General features: G+C 43.5%; 1 protein-coding gene across 1 annotated transcript in view; it reads right to left on the bottom strand.

Moving 5' to 3' along the window:
- Positions 1-2,556: 2,556 nt before the first annotated feature.
- The window catches only part of ankrd13c (ankyrin repeat domain 13C), a 132,313-nt gene continuing 114,260 nt past the window's right edge, over positions 2,557-20,609 (bottom strand). The window contains exons 11-13 of the mRNA XM_038794398.1: positions 14,639-14,737; positions 13,537-13,637; positions 2,557-4,672 (exon numbers count right to left, since the gene is read on the bottom strand). Coding sequence (XP_038650326.1) covers positions 4,542-4,672; positions 13,537-13,637; positions 14,639-14,737 — 331 coding nt within the window. The 3' untranslated portion in view covers positions 2,557-4,541. The remainder of the gene's footprint in view (positions 4,673-13,536; positions 13,638-14,638; positions 14,738-20,609) is intronic.

Below are 20,609 nucleotides of genomic sequence, written 5' to 3'. Positions count from 1 at the left end.
AGCTCTCAAGACAATCCTGCAAAATCAACTTTGATAGACTGAACTGTCCGAATGGCTGAAAAGTGCATCACCTGCCCAGTCATGTTCTCGCAGCACAAATGGTTAACGCTCTAAGGACAAAGAAAATGCCTCAAAGACACTCAAACTGTCCTTGAAACATGGCAGACATCAATTCCTGGGAGAAGCTTACTGCCAATTGTTCAAAATGGGAACAACTTCAGCACCAACTGCATCACACTTAAAGAGTCCTAATGTCTTAATGATGAAGCAGCACAGGGAAGAAAAGGAAGCAAATCCTGTACTCTGAAACCCACTACCTTGTGGGACATCCTAGTCATTTGCCCAAGTGCGGAGGGTAGAGTATCGGCCTGTTGAGACATGGCATAAATTTGACAGGGTAAACCTAATCCTCAAATAGAGAGACAGCTGACAATGCCCTAAAATACAGAAGCTTTGCATCAGCATCTTGAAAAACAGAAATGGTAACCAATAAAGCAGTTTGGAAGAGAACTGTTTGAGGCAACAAAATTGTGTAAGAAAATAAATGGAATTAAATCATTTGTCTTTTGTTACAATCCAGTTGGGAACCATTAAAGAAATCTGAACATCCTACAATTAACTGACGAACCGGTCACAAGAATATTTTTAAAGAACAAACTTTACTGCATATAAAAATAAATTAAACAAAGCAAATACCACTAATTTAAGACTATAGCTTTTAATTACTTATGCTGTAAACGGAGTTCAACTTTTGAACTCCCGCCCCATCCCCAAGAATTTAAAAGGTATGGTTCATTCACTTTCCTCCCTTTTAATTCCAATGCTTTCCTGGATTCTGGGTAAATATGAATAATTTCTCCAAATGAAGTTTCATGGTTCTCTTTCACAAAATTGCTAGCATTTAGTTTCTTTTGCGGAGTTAACAGTAGACACCCTGGCTGTACCCGAAATGGGTGCTCAAGTGTTTACACCTCTCTTTGCCTTAACTTTGAACTGCAATTAATTAGCAGCTTCTTTGAATTGCATTCACTTCAGGATTCTTACCAGTTTCTCGATCTGGATTTATCTTACTTTAATACTCTAACCTCAAAGCTAAAAGTTATATTTTAGAATATGAATTATGAATTAGATATTAGCAACACTTTGGGGGAAAAAGGTGATCTCATTGAAGACTAGCAGTAAGATTGAAAGAGTTGATCTGATGAAACAGCACAAAACAAATTAAAAATTGGGACCTCAGGAATAGGATAATCGGCTTGTGTAATGAAAGTAAGGAAATTAGTCAATTAGACCCATTTCTGGAGAGCAAAAGGGATCCAGATACCTGATCCAATAAGATAGCCTATTAGGAATAGACTGGCTAGTGTAACAGACTTCCTTACTCAGAGGACAAAACATGAAACTTTATCCCCATGATGTAGAATGTTTTTTTCAGAATTGCAGTTAATTTTCCACTCATTAGACGATACAGAACACATTGAACCTGGACTTAGATTCTACATAGTTTATAAAACTGGATATATATTACAATACTCAAGTAACCTGGACAGAAGTTCCATTATGGCCTGTAAACATCTTTTGCTTTTGTACTGATGTATGAGAATACATTTACCTGCCCTTTTGAGTTTGTGGAATCTATGAACTGTATCAGAAGTATCTCGCAAAACTCACCAATTAACCTAAAAGGTTGAATGGACAGCAGGAATATCCTTACAATCTTCACGGGAAAAACTCAAGTTAAAGCCAGGAATAATGTAAGTCAAATGCTACGCACACCATAATGTTGCAATGGATAAGTTTAAAAAATGAAAAACTAAATTAGGATAATCTACTGGATATCATACCCTGGCAGTCGCTAATGCCAGCAAAATATTGTAACAACACAATTTTACTTTGTCAGCTGGTCCTCATTAATTCCCAATTCAAATGTATGTGCAAGTGACAGTCCCATGTGTTCATCTCTCATTACCTTCAACATACCCTTTCAGCCCCTGGTTCCAATGCCCACATACATATTTGGCTGATAATAAAACTCAAAAGAGGGAAATCAAAGTCAAATCTACACTTTGTAACTGCAGAATTCTAAATAAAACAGTTAACACAATTTAGGCAAAAGATCCCTTTATCCTTTCTACTGACAAACAAGGGAGTTAAAGGTCATCAGGGTAGGCACAATATGGAATTGGGCAGAACAGGCTTGAGGGATCCAATGGCCTTCTCCTGCTCTTAATGCACATGTGTACACTTTTTGTGCCAGCCAGTTCGTGTATTTTTTCCTGTTATTTTCTCTATTCGCCCTGCCACACTCGGCATCCCAACCTGATAAAACAAGTGGATGATCCATTTTAAAGGAGCATAAGGACTTTGAGGTCTCTGAATTGGTGCATGTGATAGTTAAATAGTGATCTTATACAGTCTTATTCACAAAAGTAGAGATGTCATCTACTCGGAGTCTCCACAGTAACATGGCTGATACCAATAAATCAGTGGGGTGACCAATTATGCATATAAACGAGGTCAAACCACTCTGACAAGTAAAAAGCAGCAACAAGCAAATCTAATATTATTTTTAATGGTAAATACAATAGGAAAATACAATTTGACTTAAATGAAAATCACAATCATAGCTGAATAATTTGAACAAGTCTTTAATAGTAACAATGGTTACTCATTTTATGATACTGTCTTTATAAAATTCCTAAAAACGATGTAAAGAAAGCAAGCACAAATGCGCTGGGTTTTGAACTATATTTATTTGTACAAAGCACATTTGGTAAACAACTTAATGCTAGTTTTCCATCATACCAATACCACAAGATATTGATACATTTATAAGATACATTTTCTCTTTAAAACTCTAATTATCCAATTTAACACTTTCATATCATGACATCCCTATTCAATGCTTCATGCTTCCATTTTCATTAGCTTAGAGGAAAGATTCCAATAATTTGTGAAATGTTAATTTTATATAATCTTTAGAGATCAAAACTCCTCGCACTTAACTAGTGATGCCTAAGATTTGAAAGAAATTGCACATCTTAAGAGTCAGCAGTCATGAGCAAGACAAGTTAATCAATTACAAGAAAGAAATATGATGTAACTCAGGCTATACGTGAGTCACATTACTCTGTTCCACGAGTGAGGTAGCCTTCAGACAGTTCTCACTTGGATAGTCCTACTTTGACTTTAAACATGGTTATACAAGCATTAAAGTTAAAAAGGAGTAGGTTTTTTTTTAAAGAAAATCTTATTTGTGTGGTTATATACAGTGCATTCATTAAATTGGAACAATTCTGTTCACCAAAAAGCTAGTGCTTTATGAACAGTATTCGAAAAGCTTTTGGGGATATATTAGTTCTTTTTAAATATTTTTTGTACAAAAAATACTTTCAAACTGTGTAGATTGTGAATTCTATAGATTGTGAATTCTGAGTGTGACAATGTTTGCATCAACTGCAGCCGAGCTGTTTATTTGACACAAAGAACAAGTCTTTCCCAAGTGGAAAAGGTTAGGAATCATCATCATATTCAATGGGAACTGACTGGCCACTTTTGGTCACTTGTCTTCTCACCACATGGGAGGATAAATCATCATCAGGCATGGCTAAACAATGCAGTACTACACTACAGCCAAACAGACCTCAAGGTCTTACTGGAAGTTCCATGCAATTCCAGTGGAAGCAATGGAATATTTCTAATATCCCATATCAGTATCACCACTTTGAAACCTTGCTGATAAATGCGTATGCACAATCATGTTTATACAGTAATTTTTCAATTACGTTCAAAAAAACTACATTTCCCTTTTAGAATCATGTGATGCTAATTAAAACATAAGGTTTAACTTGAAATTGTAGAACATTAACCATTACTTTTCTGAATATCCATCATACAGTCAGCAAAATTAATGTTGCATCCTGCACAGTGTAGGTTACTTTTTCAGAACCTAGCTTCTCCCTTTGCCAACACTTGCAAAACTAAAAGGAGCACTAATAAAATAGTGTTTTAAAAATATTAAGACACTGTGAATGAGTACCCAAAAATAGGAGGTACAAATAAATATCAAAATAGTAACAGCATACCAATTTTGGAAAGTAACAGGCAATTTGGTTTTTTAGTAATTAATTGGTTTGTACACGAATATTTTCTTTTCATATAGCCAATTACTTGAAGGTGAATTACAGCAAAATGCCTTCCTTCTAATTTTCTAGCAACCAAATTATTTAATCATTGATATATGTATGTACATTTTTGTGAAAAAGTTGAAGTTCTTAAATGGATTATTTTGCAAATAGAACATCTTGAATTGAAGGTCAGGAATTTAATAAAGGGATTTTTCCAATTCAAAGAAAAAAAGCTGCATCGTCTATTTCTGTAAGACTTTCCATTCTTCCATTTAGGAATGTTCCAGAGGTTCTCCAAATGATATCTTTGTATCACCAAAGGAAGAACAAAGTCAAACTCTCAGATGGAGAAAAAAAGAACGCACAGCACCTAACATTCTCTTCTCGGAGTCCCGTAATAACCAGGCAGTTAAATCAAAGTTCAGGGAACCGGCTGGGGTCTTCGTTATAATCACTTGGAATATTGAAGATAGAGTCGTTAAACCCATCATATCGGAATTCCTGAAATGTCACAGTGGCAGTGATGGTCGGAAACACAGGTATGTCTAAATAGGAGACACAAGTAGATTAGTACAGGTCAATCATACACGGAGTAAGGAGTTAATTGAATAAAATGCCCCAGATAGAAATATTTGGCAAGAACTATATGTTTTAACAGCAACCAAATTATTACCACATCATTTTTTGTATACAAATCAAGTCAGTTTTGTAATAATTAATGCCTTTTTAAATGAGCACATTAGCAGCGAGCAAAATACTGGTTTAAAACAGAATGGCGGAAAATACAATTATTTATGAAAATTAACCCTTTCTTACATAATTATTATTAGTGTCACAAGTAAACTTGCATTAACACCGCAATGAAGTTACTGTGAAAATCCCCCAGTGGCCTATTATGGGCCAGGGTTTAGAGAACCCCAAAGTGTATCATGGAGTTCATCTGACCCATAACTTTTAATAGATTTTGGTTATGGGGAGCACAAGGGCCCACTTTACAGGTGTGATGCAACAGAGAACTGAAGTATTTTGATAACAACAATGTTTATTCTATGAATCCAGTTAACATTTTATAGACACACAGTAAACATCTTAGCAACTATCAAATCAAATACTTCCCCCAAAGAATACAGTACTCTGTAAGTAACCCTTAATCTTTCCGAGCAACATCCATAAGACAAATACCCTCTTTAACAAAGACAGCAGGTTTAAATTCTCTACTGAGAGCAGTTATCACTTTTAAATTAGCAAGTGATTTGAAGACATTCTTTTCATGCAGAGATCAAAATTACCCCTTGTTTGGCTGGATGCAGCTCCAACTCTGAAAATGAAACTAAACACGCACTGTAGCTGACAGCTCAAAAACAAATGTAAAAGCAGACAGACAGCTCAGCTCCACCCACACTCTGACATCACTGCAGCTATTTGATAAACACCCATTTCTTAAAGGTACTCTCACATGACAGGCCACACTATGGCCCCTGTTCGGGTACACTGAGGGAGAATTCGGAATGTTCAATTCACCTAACAAACATGTCTATCAAGGCTTGTGGAAGGAAACTGGGGCACCGGAGGAAACCCACGCAGACACGGAGAGCGCCTGCAGAGTCCGCAAAGACAATGACCCAAGCTGGGAATCGTACCCGGGTCCCTGGCGCTATGAAACAACAGCGCTAACCACTATGTTACCATGCCATATGGTACTATTTCTGAGATGAGGGGCTGAGCAGGCAATTTCTCCCGTGCGATTTGGTGCAGAGACACTTTTTTAAAGAAACATGTGCGCTCTCTCTGTCCACTAACAGCCTCCCCGAACAGGCGCCGGAATGTGGCGACTAGGGGCTTTTCACAGGAACTTCATTTGAAGCCTACTCGTGACAATAAGCGATTTTCATTTTTTTCATTTTCATTTTTCACTATCTTAGATGCTTACACATTTTATCAGCATGATGAGATCAGGAAGTGTCTGACATGAATCCCGATTAGCATCATATATTAGTCCAAACAAGCAGAACCTCTCTTTTCACTACTCCAACAATGTAAATGCGCTAAATGACCAGCAATCCTAATGTGACCATTACAATCTTTTATAACTTCAATTGCTTTTCTTTCGCCCATCTACTTAGCCATTTCTTACAAAGTGATCTCGTTTCTGCTGGGTAGAATAATTCTTGATGGCAAGTTGGACTAAAGCACAATTCCAGTTTTCAAAAGGCTGCTTCTGGGCCCAATGAATTGTTTTCCAATGAATAACAAAGACCCACACATCCAGACTAGAAACAGTTTCTTCCCCACAGCTACTAGACTCCTCAACCACTCTCCCTCAGACTGATCTAACCCCTGTAAGAATACTATTCACAATACCCTATTGCTGCTCTTGCTCTCGTATTTGCTTTGTTTGGCCCTTTTCCCACACTGTAACCAATCACTATTGTTGATGTATTTTGTTGATTATTCTTTTTGTCTACTGTGTACGTTCCCTTGGCCGCAGAAAAATACTTTTCACTGTACTTCAGTACATGTGACAATAAATCAATCAACAAATCCAATCAATTATATTAGCAAATAACTAAGCAGGTAGTGAGGTCTGACCTGATAAGTATATATAGGCAGATAGATACCTTGCTTTAAAAAAAAACTAATTTATTTACCAATGACAAATTAGATTTGTACCTCGACTGCCAGGTCAAATTTTTACAATTGCAATTAATGCTAGATTCAACAACCTGGAACCAGTCAAATAGCTCTTCAAAGTGAAGTATCATGAACCTGCATGGAGACAGCAGCAGACAGTATTCAAAGGGCCTCAATTGGTAGGAGTTTCTCCAGGTAACAAGGTTAGAATGGCAGTTTAGAAAATAATCATTGTGCAAATAATTTACGGAGGAGAAACAGATTATAGACAATTGGGAAGGTCCCCGAGAAATAGATATGTTAACGTATGGTCAAAGAAGTTGATCAGGGCAGACAACTGAACACACAGAAAGCAGAAAAACAACAACAGTATAATTGCGAGAGGCTTAGAAGCCAGGAGAGGCAGTTACCATCTAGCAGTCTCAAAAAGCAGACAGGCCAGCTTCCAGCCACAAACCCTAAAGGCCAAGGTTACAATCTTCTAAGTCTTAGAAAGAAGGCAGTGCAGAACATTTACATACAGTAGTTTTAAAATATCTTCGCTGGACCAGAAAAATATGGTCCCCAGATTTGAGTAAATCCCTGTATTATGCGGTAATAGAACTTAACAGTGCAGAAGGAGGTCATTCGGCCCATCGAGTCTGTACTGACCCATGGAACGAGCACCCTACTTAAGACCACATCTCCATTCTATCCCCGTAACCCCACCTAATCTTTTTTGACACTAAGGGCAATTTAGCATGGTCAATCCATCTAACCTGCACATCTTTGGACTGTGGGAAGAAACCGGAGCACCCAGAGGAAACCCACGCAGTCATGGGGAGAACGTGCAGGCTCCACACAGTGACCCAAGCTGGGAATCAAAACTGGGACCTGTGAAGCAATAATGCTAACCATTGTGCTACCGTACCGCCCTACACTGCTGCCCTGCAGCCCTTATTCAATTCCAATGTTGGTCAAATTCAATGTTATTTGGGGAAGTCGGAGTTCAGGTATCGTAGATATATTTTGTAACGAGGTATATTCTACAGAATCTGTGTAAGTTTAGTAATCCATACATTTTAATTGCAAGAGTAGAGTAATCCTGTTTGTGGGTGTATTTGTCTTTACTTTAATTTTTTTTAAAGAAACATTTTTAAGGCATTTATGACTTTATAACAACAAAAGATACAAATATAAACACAATTCGGTGCATAACGGCCCCCCCAACATACAACCATACCCCGCCAACCTAGCTTATACACACACTCCCCAAGTCCCTCCATCTCCTTTCGCTGTTCCTGCCAAAACTATACTAAAACAAAACTAACTCCCTCTGCCACCCTTATTCCCTACCCCCCCCCCCCCTTATTGTATCTGCTAACAGTTTAGTTTACCACAATTAAGTCGATAAAAGGCTGCCACCTCCGAACAAACCCCAATACTGATCCTCTCAGGGTAAATTTAATTTTCTCAAGCCTGCGAAACCCAGCCATGTCGCCAACCCTATTTTGAGGGCTCCGAGATCCTCCATACTAATAAGATCCATCTCCGGGCTACCAAGGAGGCAAAGGCCAAAACGTCAGCCTCTCTGTGGGTGTATTTGTCTTTACTTTAATTTAAGAGGCATCTAGACAGGTATATAGAACGGGCGGGAACAGAGGGAAGTAGACCTTGGAAAATAGGAGACAGGTTTACATAAAGGATCTGGATCGGCGCAGGCTGGGAGGGCCGAAGAGCCTGTTCCTGTGCTGTCATTTTCTTTGTTCTTTGTTCTCTCACCCCCTGTACTCCCGGATCTTCCGACACGCCAAAGATCACCACCACCGGACTCGGCGCCACCCTCGGTTTTTAGCACCATGGACATGACATCGGCAAATCCCTGCCAAAATCCCTTAAGCTTCGGACATGCCCAAAACATGTGGACATGATTTGCAGGCTCTCCTGTACACCTCACATACCTGTCCTCTACCCCAAAGAAGCTGCTCATCCGTGCCAACGTCATGTGTGCCCGGTGAACCATCTTGAAGTGTATCAGGCTAAGCCTGGCAATGATGAGGACATGTCGACTTTGCTCAGAGCATTCTCCCACAGACCTGCCTCTAACTCCTTTCCCAACTCATCCTCCCATTTACACTTTACCTCCTTTATCTGGGTTCCCTCCTCCCATTTACGCTTTACCTCCTCTATCTGGGTTCCCTCCCACTCCCTAAGTTCTTTATAGATTTCTGAAACGTTCCCCTCCCCCACCACGTTCTAGAAACTACCTTATCCTGTGTCCCCTGTGGCAGTAAAAGTGGAAAGGTCGAAACCTGCCTTCGCACAAAGACCCTCACCTGCAGATAACAAAACCCATTTCCTCCCGGCAATTCAAACACCTCCTCCAGATCCGCCAAACAAGGAAAGCTCCCATCAGTAAATCCGGGAGTACACTGTGTGTAAATGGGAGCAGAAAGAAAACTCCTTCGCTCTTGGTTATCTGAACTTCCACGGATCTACCACCCCCATCTGTTCCATAAACCCCTTTAGTTCCTTCGCCGCAGCTGGCACCCTCCCTGTCCTCGTACTCGACCGATCCAATCTCGGTTCCGTAACAGTGTTAAAGTCCTCCCCCCGATGATCAGCCTATGAGAGTCCAGGTCCGGAATCTTCTCTAACGCCCACCTCAAACTCCATGTCGTCCCAGTTTGGTGCATAGATATTCACCAATGCTACCGGCATCCCCTCCAGCTTCCCACTCACCATAACGTATCAACCCCCTCCCCCACACGCCCCCCACCCCCGAGTCTGCCACTATGCTCCCTACTTCAAATGACACCCGCTTATTGAGGGTGTCAATCACTATCCCGCTAGTTTTAGAGTCCAGCCCCGAATTAAATACCTGTCCGTCCCACCCCTTCCTCAGCTTAGTCTGATCCACTACCCTCAGGTGTGTCTCCTGTGGCATTGCCACGTCTGCCTTCAGACTCTTCAAATGCGCGAACATGCGAGCCCTATCGACCGCCCCATCCAGCCCTCTCACGTTCCATGTGATCAGCCTGGTTATTGGGGGAGGGGGGCGCGGCGGTACCCCTCCCGCCAATCAACAATCACCCTTCTTAGGCCAGCCTCCAGCCTGCAACCTGCACCTCCTCAGTCCCTCCCTCGGGCACCCACCGTCATCGACCTCCAATTTGTCTCCAAGTGCCAATCCCTCCCAGTCAGCAGAACAATTCCCCCCCCCCATATGAAAATAACAATACCAACCTACCCCCCCCAACAAACTGATTACCTGCTCGCGCCCCCCCCCCTCCTCCCCCCTGCACTTCCGTGAGCTAGCCAGCCCAGCTAGCCTGGTAACCCCCGGCCATGGTGCCAAGCATCCTACCCCCCACAGATCTCCCTCAGCCCTGCTCGAACATACATATGCAAAATATAACAATCCCCGACAAACACAAAGAATAAAATTCCACCCTCCATCCCCATTAATAACAAAGTTAACCCACATACAAAACTGAGCAACGGCCCAAATCATAGTGCAAAATAATACATACAAAACCCAAAATAATACATACAAATCCCAAAGAGAAAATAAATTTAGCAGCATAATAAGAACTCAACAACTCGCCCCCAAGTTCAATGTTGTCCATCTCCTGCCAGTCCCCTGTCGTTAACAAAGTTCATCGCCTCATCTGGCGATCCGAAATAAAGTTCTTGGCCCTCATAAGTGACTCACAAAGGAGCTGGGTACAGCATGCCGAACTTCAACCCCTCTTAAAGTGGGCCAATTTCACTTTATTGAAACTGCCCTTCTTTTGGCCAGTTCCGCACCCAAGTCTTGGTAAATACGCACCTCTTTATCTTCTCATTTGCAGTTCCTTATCTGCCTGGCCCACCTCAAGATCTGTTCCTTGTCCAGGAACCGGTGCATTTGTACCATCATCGCCCTCGGCGGCTCATTCTTCAGCGGCTTCCTCATCAGCGCTCTATGCGTCCTGTCCAATTCCAAGGTTCGAGTAAACACACCTTCCCCCAGCAGCTTCTCGAACAAACACGCCACATATGCCCGTGTCCAATCCCTCGCTGACCTCCGGGAGGCCAACAATACTCAGGTTCTGCCTGCGCGACCTGCTCTCCAGGTCCTCCACTTTCTCGGGCCGCCCTTTCTGGTGGTCTTTCACCAGCCCCATCTCCGCCGCCATCGCGGTTAGCTGGTCATCATGCTCAGCAACCGCCTCTTCCACCTTCTGGATCGCCTGACCCTGGGCTTCCAATCTCTGCTCCACACAGTCAATCCCCTTCTTAATCGGATCCAGGTATTTTTTTTCTTTGCTGAGCAAAGCTCTCCTGGAGAAAGTCCACCAGCTGCTCAGTTGACCACTGGGCCGGCAATTTCAGTCTCTGACTCGCCACCATATTTTTCTGTGCTGCAGACTCCGGTCCCTTCTTCAACCAACGATTTCTCCTTTTCGGACCACTTCTGGTCCACTAATCCATACACTGGTGGGGAATCCTTCTTCTCTACCTCACCAATCTCCTGTTTTGCCGATCAAATCCCCCATAAATCGGGGAAAAAGGTCCCAAATGTCCAGCACGAGTGGGAGCTACCAAATAAGCGCCCACTCATTCCATGGCCCCCACCGGAAGTCCCCTTGTCTTTACTTTAATAACTAAAACATGACGACGGGGCTAATTATTGTCACTAGGGTTTCACTTGTCTCCTCACACCAAAACAAAACTATATACCCCCACGAACTGGTCTTCCAAACTGGGATACCCTTGCAACAGAGTGCTTCGTGACAGAAGACATTTGTGTACAATCTGAAAAATCTCATGAGTTAAGGCAGTTCAATGTAGCATTCAATCTGCTATTCTGTTGGTCTATTGCATCATGTCGGCCACAGCCAGACAGACATCAAAGGGAAGGCCCTTCCATTCAGGGCAGCAACATTAGTTGGCAGCTATTTTTAGGCCTTTTGAAATGAGGGGTAGACACCTCCTGCTACCGGAATCCTATTCCCTACAAATTGCTGCCCGCCCAAGTTTGCTTCCTCATCCCCATGTTAGTCAATATCAACTGGTCTCATAGAACATAGATCAGTACAGCACAGAACAGGCCCTACGGCCCTCGATGTTGTGCCGAGCAATGATCACCCTACTCAAACCCACGTATCCACCCTATACCCATAACCCAACAACCCCCCCCTTAACCTTACTTTTTAGGACACTACAGGCAATTTAGCATGGCCAATCCACCTAACCCGCACATCCTCCCTCCCTCTCCTCAGTTACTGTTGTCCCTTTCAAATTTTATATCATCACTCCCTCCTCAAAAAAAAAGCCATCCTTTACTGGTTGGTGTCTACAAACTACCACTTCTTCTCCAACATCCCTTTCCACTCCAAAATCCTCAAACATGCCGTCACCTCCTAAATCAGTGTCCATTTTTCACTGGAATTCCATGTTTGTATTCACAGTGCCAGGGTCCCAGGTTCGATTCCCAGCTTGGGTTACTGTCTGTGCTGAGTCTGTACGTTCTCCCCGTGTCTGCGTGGGTTTTCTCCGGGTGCTCCGGTTTCCTCCCACAAGTCCTGAAAGACGTGCTATTAGGTAATTTGGACATCCTAAATTTTCCCTCCGTGTACCCAAACAGGCTACGGAATGTGGTGTGTCGGGGATTTTCACAGTAACTTCTTTGCTGTGTAAATGTAAGCCTACTTGTGACAATAAAGATTATTATTATGAACTCGCTTCTGTCCCACCACAGTACCGAAATAGCTCCAATCAAAATCACAAATGATATGCTACATGACTGTGACCAGAGTAAAGTATGCCTGGTTATCTTGTCAGTTTATCTTTGACACAGTTGACCACATTATTCTCACCAACTCCTCTCCTGTTGTTATTCAGCTGCAAGGGACTGCACTCACCTGGTTCTATTCTTACCTATCTAGTCATAAGCAGATAATCACCTGCAATGGCTTTGTGTTCCACTTCCACACCAGTAACCTTTGGAGTTTGGTTTTAAGGATCTATTTATCTATAGGGCACTAACATCTACACTGGCATCACCATCTGGAAACAGATGAATTCTCATCTGCCATGAGTTGAGAAATAAAGTGGTGTCATTATTGTTTAATAACCCAAGATGTATAACCGAATATAGCTTCCCACTGTGTCAAACTGTTCATTCATGTGCTTATGTAAATAAACCAGCTGGCTATCCATTTCAAGCTTTGCCTCCACTCAGCAGTGTCTATTTATAGAGTTACAAGCCTTTCAGCCCAACAGCTCTATGCTACAATTGATCTGCCATGAGCCTCCTCGCACCTTCCTACAACTATTTCCATTCACCTTTCACATGTTTTATTTTTCAAAGGCTGCTGAACAGAACAAGGGTTCCCTGTTAAAATTCTTGAACAATGCGATCATTTATTTATTAGATACTTTAGAACATGGGTGAGGGTGCTTATGAATGATTGCTAATGCAAAATCCGAGATCATGGCCTTGAATTTTCTTGGACTTGCTGCCTTAGGGTTTTTCCACTGCACTTTTGATGACTTTAGGGCATCTCAGTGGCAGAAATTCTCAAACTGTGACAACATCATGTAAGAGAGTCTCTACGACAAAGTCTTTGTGGACACAAATTCCTGTCTTCACACTGTTGTGTAGCACCACAAATGTGCTAAAAAAAGATTCGGCATCTCAAAATTGGGCATCCATATAGGACTGTGGGTCACCAGCAGAATTCCATTCCACAACAATTTACAAGTTCATAGCCCGGCATATCCATCACTTTACCATGATTTTACCACTTACCTAGTTTAACAGGAAATCCTGGTGGAAGCTTCATCTGAACAAATTCTCTGAGTTTATTAAAGTGCTTGAAGGGTGCTATGACCTCTAAAACATTCAGTAACCTATCAGTAAGAGACCAATAGAAAAATATATATTAGGGAACCAGAACAGAGTTTCCACAACAAAACCAGGAAAAACATAATACAAAATACTTTACAATTGATTCTGTGAGACTGTTATTTATATTTATAATTTGGTGACACCTGCAGGGATGAGAACCCACTTAATTACATAAACACAGGTTAAATCTTTCACTCGGTGTCCAATAAAACATCCAAGAGTGTAATAAAGCAAAATATTAAACCACAAAAAAGAGATATTAGGTCTGATAACCTAAAGCATGGTCAAAGTAGTAGGTTTGAAGGAATGTCTTAACAGAGGCAATGGGGTGTAGCAAAGGAATTTCAGAGCTTAGGGTCCGATCAATTGAAGATGCAAACATCAATGGAGTAGCAATTAAAATCAGGTTATGCTCAAGAGATCAGAATTGTAAGAGCACAGACATCTTGGGAGGTTTGTGGAGTTAGAGGTGGTTAGGGCTGGGGGGTGTGAGAGGAGGAGGTGATGCGATAGATGAATTTGAAAGCAAGGATGACAATTTTAAATACAACATTTTGCTTGGCTGGGAGCCAATGCAGATCAGGAAACAAAGGGGTGAAAGCAGAATGACATTTGGTGTGTGAATGAATGCAGCGTGGGAGCATGACGATAACCCATTACAAGTAAACGCTGGCTATGATAGTATTATTAAAGTTAATTTTGTTAGAAAAATATCTCCTGATTGGGGAAGGGAATATTAATTATTTTACATTATCGTCCAATGAAAGGAAAATCTACTTACTGAGTCTGTAATCTAAAGATAATGTTCCAAGCAAATAATTATCACCAGTTAGAACACCATGGGGCAATTCAACAAGCAAAACAAAAAAATCAATTGTGTTCATGTAAATCTGCATTTTACTGTTCAGATTTTTTGCACAAAAGTTACGTTTTTGGAAACTCAAGGAATTATTCTGCATATGCAGCATATCTGCAAGGAAATGCTGAACACAAGGCTACTTACGAGTCAATGCCCAAAGGAAACTCCTGGCTCATGGCTATTGTGGCTTTGAATGTTTTTTTGCTCTCTTTGCAGACCAGTTCTCTTCCTAGATGAGGAGCCCTGGATGCAAATTAAAGTTATATTAGTGAACAGTTATCTCCAAGATAATTACATACCGTGTAGAAGAGAAAATCGAAGATTTTTTATAACATGGTTAGCTTGTATAATAACCAAGATAACCACAGGAAATCAAGACTCGATATTTAATACTTATTGCATTTAATATTAACAGCAAGGAGTCAAATGTGTTGCCTATTGCTTAGTGTACAAGCTAACATAAATCACAAATATTTTTCCAATCCTAAAACATTGATTTTTATTAAACTGAAAACAGTTCCATCCACTTGCTTTAGAAACCTGAAACAGATAATGCCTTTAAAAAAGGCACTAGGGTGCATTTATATTGCCATTTTATCATTGCAAAGTATTTTTCGCATGGCAGCAATTCTAAAGATATAGTGCAACTTTAGAACGTGAGCCAGACGAGACTCTAGGAAGATCACATGAAGAAAGGGTTATTGTGTCACTTAGCTATTTTTATTTTTTTTAATGTATTTTATTCCAAATATATTCAAAAGTACAAAAACATTAATAAATCATAAAACATTCTCCACACCTCACAGTTCACAGTTTTTTCAAGTTTTTCTCCCTTTACCCCCTCCCACGATGGACAATTTGTCAAACATGGTCATGAACAGTCTCCACTGCGTCTCAAAGCCCTCCGCTGATCCCCTCAATTCAAACTTGATCTTTTCAAGCTGGAGGAAGTCATACAGGTCCCCGAGCCAGGCCGCCAACCCTGTTGGCATTGTCGACTTCCATTCCAACAGAATCCTTCACCAGGCAACGAGAGGCAAAGGCCACAACGTCGGCCTTCCTCCCCTCTATCAGCTCTGTCATTTCCGATATCCCAAAAATCGTCACCATAGGGCCCAGCTCGGCCTCTACCCCTACAATCTTTGATAGCATCCCAAACAACCCCTCCCAGTATCTCTCCAACTTCTCGCAGCCCCAGAACATATGCACGTGATTTGCTGGTCCTCGCCATCACTTCTCACACTCGTCTGCTGCCCACTCATTCTCGCCCGAATCATATGCACCACCTTAAACTGAATCAAACTCATGCTCGCACACAAGGAGGTCGAATTCACCCTGCGCATCGCCTCACTTCCACACTCCATCCCATCTCCCATCCCCCCAGCTCTTCCTCACATTTCTCCTTAATCCTCACCACCTGCGCACCCTCCTGCTCCCCCAGCCACCCATATATATCCCCAATCATACCCTCCCCTTCCACATCCAAGAGCAGCAACTGCTCCAACATGGTATACTACAGCAGCTTGGGAAACCCTCTCCATCCCTTCCGCGCAGTCCCTCAATTGCATATACCTGAACTTGCTTCCCTTCGGTACCACCACCCTTTCCTGCAGCTCTTCCAGACTAGCAAACCTCTCCTTCAGATACAAATCCCTCGCTCTTCCAGCCCCACCTCTCTCCACCTCCTATACATACCATCTGTCTCAAACCCATAGTTCCCATACAACAGTGTCAGCACCGACATCCCCTCCATCCTAAAAAGAGTCTCCTCAATTGGTTCCACACCTTAATCGTGGACTGTACCACCGGGCTCACCATGTACCTCCTTGGTGTAAGTGGAATGCCGCCGTCACCATTCCCCTCGAGGTGGACCCTCTACAGGACTCCTCCTCCATCTTATTCCACTCTAACCCCTCTCCTTCCCACCACTGCCTCACCTTCTCCGCATTCGGCACCCAATAGTATTGCAACAGGTTTGGTGGCACCAACCCCACCCTTTCTGTCTCTGTAGCAGGGCCCTCTTCACCCTAGGTACCTTCCCGCCCATAGAAACTCCAAAATCGCTGCATTTAGTTTCCAGAAAAAGGCCTTCGGGATGAAGATCAGGAGGGTCTGGAATGGGAACCTTTGCAGAATGCTCATTTTTACCACCTGGACCCCCCAATGTCAGGTGTAGCGTATCGCATCTCCTGAAGTCCTCCATAACGTGCTCCACCAACATTGTCAGGTTCCACTTGTGAATCGTCGCCTACTCCCCCGCCATCTGAACCCACAAAAACTGAAGCTCTCCCTGGCTGCCCTAAATGGCAATCCCGAGATTGGCTCCCCAACCCGCCGCATTCGCCAGAAACAGCTCACTCTTTCTGATATTCAACTGATAGCCTGAGAAGGCTCTGAATCTCTCTAGTATGTCCATCATTCTCCCTATACTCTCCAACGGTTCTGACACAAATAGCAGCAGGCCATCTGCATACAGCGACACCCGGTGTTCCCTACACCCCCTCACAATCCTTTGCCACTCTACTGACCCCTTAAGAGCAATTGCAAAAGTCTCTATCGCCAACACAAACAACAGTGGCGACAGCGGACACCACTTCCTCGTTCCCCTGTGCAATCCGAAGCTCCGTGAACTCATCTTGTGTGTCTGTACACTCGCCACCAGGGCAATGTACAACACACGCAACCACGCCACAAAACTTCAGCCCAAACCCAAACCTTCCCAGAATCTCAAACAGATATCGCCACTCCATTCAGTTGAAAGCTTTCTCCGCGTCCATAGAGATCCCTGCCTCCGGTACCCACCCCTTCGATGGGGTCATGATCACGTTTAATATCCGCTAAATATTACTGTGAAGCTGCCTACCCTTTACAAAACAAGTTTGGTCCGCTGCAACCACCCGGAATGCATCCCTCCATCCTCCCCGCCACTAACGTGGCCAACACTTTCATGTCCGTGTTTAACAGTGATATGGGCCTATATGACCCAGACTCCAACAAGTCTTTCCCCTCCTTCAGGATTAGCGTGATCGACTCCTGGGTCAGTGTCTCCGCTAGCTTCCCCCTTCCATAGCGCCTCTTTAAACATCCCCAGTAAATGTGATGCCAACTACATCGCAAACTCCTTATAGATCTTCGCCGGGTAACCTTCCGGCCCCGGGGCCTTCCCCGACTTCATCCCATTTATGCTATCCATCACCTCTCTCTGCCGTAGCGGTTTCTCCAGCACTTACCTCCTCTTTTCATCCAACCTTGGGAAAAGCAGCTCATCCAAAAACCGCCCACATCCCCTTCCTCACCACCCGACTCAGCCCTATATAACTTCTTATAATACTCCTTGAATGCCTTGTTCATCTTCCTCGGCTCCGACACTACATCCCCTTTTCCTGTCCGCACCATCAGAATTTCCCTGGCCTGCTTCATAGCTGATGGGCTAGCATACGGCTCGGCTTCTCTCCATATTCATACTGCACACTCTTCACACTCCACAGCTGCCCCACTGCCTTCCCCATCGTCAACCTATCGAACTGCCCTTGTAACTTCTTTCTCTCTGCCAACCCCTCCTTGGTGGAGGTATTCGAATATTTCCTGTCCACCTCGACTATCTCGTCCAACAACCATCCATATTCCTCCCTTCTTCTGTCTCTCTGTGCATCTTAAATGAGGTACCTCCCCCCGAACCACCGCCTTCGACACTCCAAAATGTGGTTGCCGATACCTCCCCATTTTTATTCACCGCCACACTACTGACCGCACATTCTCACAGAACCCCTTGTCCGCCAAAAGCCCCGCATCTAACCTCCAGCCTGGCCTCTGCTCCTGCCCAAGCGGGAATCGATCTGGGACCCTGGAGCTGTGAAGCAGCTACCCACTATGCTACTCTGCTGCCCTGAGGGCTCGACCAATCCACCCTCGATTCCAGCACAGAATTAAAATCACCCCCCATAATCAACTGAGGAGTGTCTGGATCTGGAATCGTTCCCAGCAACCTCTTCACAAACCCCCACGTTGTCCCAATTCAGCACGTAAAGCTAGCACTTTTCCAGGAGACACATCCGGAGTGAGACTCATCCAGAGTGGGGATTGAAACTTGGTAATTTGGTGCAGTGAGGTAATTCGGTGCAGTGTGTGAAGAGGTGCATTTTAACCCTGGTAAGTGACTGGTAAGTAGTCTCTCTTTTTCTTTTCATTGTCTAATTTATTTATTTTTATTTTGAAATTCTAGTTGTTTAAGTTTACCAAGGGTGTAAGACATGGCAGGAGATCCCAGACCCGTGTCATGCTCCTAGTGTGCGATGTGGGAGCTCAGGGACACGTCCACTGTCCCTGGCTCCTTCACGTGCAAGAAGTGTGTTCACTTGCAGCTCTTGTTAGACCGCTTGATGGCTCTGGAGCTGCGGATGGACTCACTTTGGAGCATCCGCGATGCCGAGGAGGTCGTGGATAGCACGTTTAGCGAGTTGGTCACACCACAGGTGAAGGTTACTGAGGGAGATAGAAAATGGGTGACCAAAAGAAAGAGCAAGAGTAGGAAGGCAGTGCAGGTGTCCCCTGCGGTCATCTCCCTGCAAAACAGATATACCGCTTTGGATACTGTTGAGGGAGATGGCTCACCAGGGGAAGGCAGCAGCAGCCAGGTTCATGGCACCGTGGCTGGCTCTGGTGCACAGCAGGGCAGGAAGAAAAATGGCAGGGCTATAGTGATAGGGGACTCGATCGTAAGGGGAATAGACAGGCGGTTCTGTGGACGCAATCGAGACTCCAGGATGGTATGTTGCCTCCCTGGTGCAAGGGACAAGGATGTTTCGGAGCGGCTGCAGGACATTCTGGGGGGGGGGGGGGGGGGGGGGGGGGTGAACAGCCAGCTGTCGTGGTGCACATAGGCACCAACGATATAGGTAAAAAACGGGATGAGGTCCTACAAGCGGAATTCAGGGAGTTAGGAGTTAAACTAAAAAGTAGGACCTCAAAAGGTAGTAATCTCAGGATTCCTACCAGTGCCACGAGCTAGTCAGAGTAGGAATGTCAGGATAGATAGGATGAATGCGTGGCTCGAGAGATGGTGCAAGAGGGAGGGATTCAAATTCCTGGGGCATTGGGACCGGTTCTGGGGGAGGTGGGACCAGGACAAACCGGACGGTCTGCACCTGGGCAGGACTGGAACCGATGTCCTGGGGGGGTGTTTTCTAGAGCTGTTGGGGAGGGTTTAAACTAATGTGGCAGGGGGATGGGAACCGATGCAGGAAGTTGGAAGGTAGTAAAACAGGGACAGAAGCAAAAGGAAGTAAGGGGAAAAGTGCAAGGCAGAGAAGAGATAGTCAAAAATCAAAAAGGGCAACAGTACAAGGTACAGTGACTGAGGGGAGCTCAGTGAATAGGCCCAGTAATAACAAAAGGAATAAAACTGGAGATGTTAAGATTCAAAACAGAGGTAAAAAAACCAACATAAGTGTACTTTACCTGAATGCTCGTAGTATTCGGAATAAAGTAAATGAGTTGATGGCACAAATCATCGTAAATGACTATGATTTAGTGGCCATTACTGAAACATGGTTAAAGGATGGTCACGACTGGGAGTTAAATATCCGAGGGTATCAAACTATTCGGAAGGACAGAGTGGATGGTAAGGGAGGTGGTGTTGCTCTGTTATTTAAGGATGACATCCGGGCAATAGTAAGGGATGACATCGGTGCTATGGAGGATAAGGTTGAATCCATTTGGGTGGAAATCAGGAATAGTAAGGCGAAAAAGTCACTGATAGGAGTAGTCTATCGGCCACCAAATAGTAACGATATGGTGGGGCAGGCAATAAACAAAGAAATAACTGATGCACGGAGAAATGGTACAGCAGTTATCATGGGGGATTTTAATCTACATGTCGATTGGTTTAACCAGGTCGGTCAAGGCAACCTTGAGGAGGAGTTTATAGAATGTATCCGCGATAGTTTCCTAGAACAGTATGTAATGGAACCTACGAGGGAACAAGCGGTCCTAGATCTTGTCCTGTGTAATGAGACAGGATTGATTCATGATCTCATAGTTAGGGATCCTCTGGGAAGGAGCGATCACAATATGGTGGAATTTAAAATACAGATGGAGGGTGAGAAAGTAAAATCAA

Source organism: Scyliorhinus canicula, chromosome 4, assembly GCF_902713615.1.
Source record: "Scyliorhinus canicula chromosome 4, sScyCan1.1, whole genome shotgun sequence".
Lineage (NCBI taxonomy): Eukaryota > Metazoa > Chordata > Chondrichthyes > Carcharhiniformes > Scyliorhinidae > Scyliorhinus > Scyliorhinus canicula.
The sequence above is the reverse complement of the archived record's forward strand: the minus strand, read 5'-3'. Positions and strand labels throughout refer to the sequence as shown.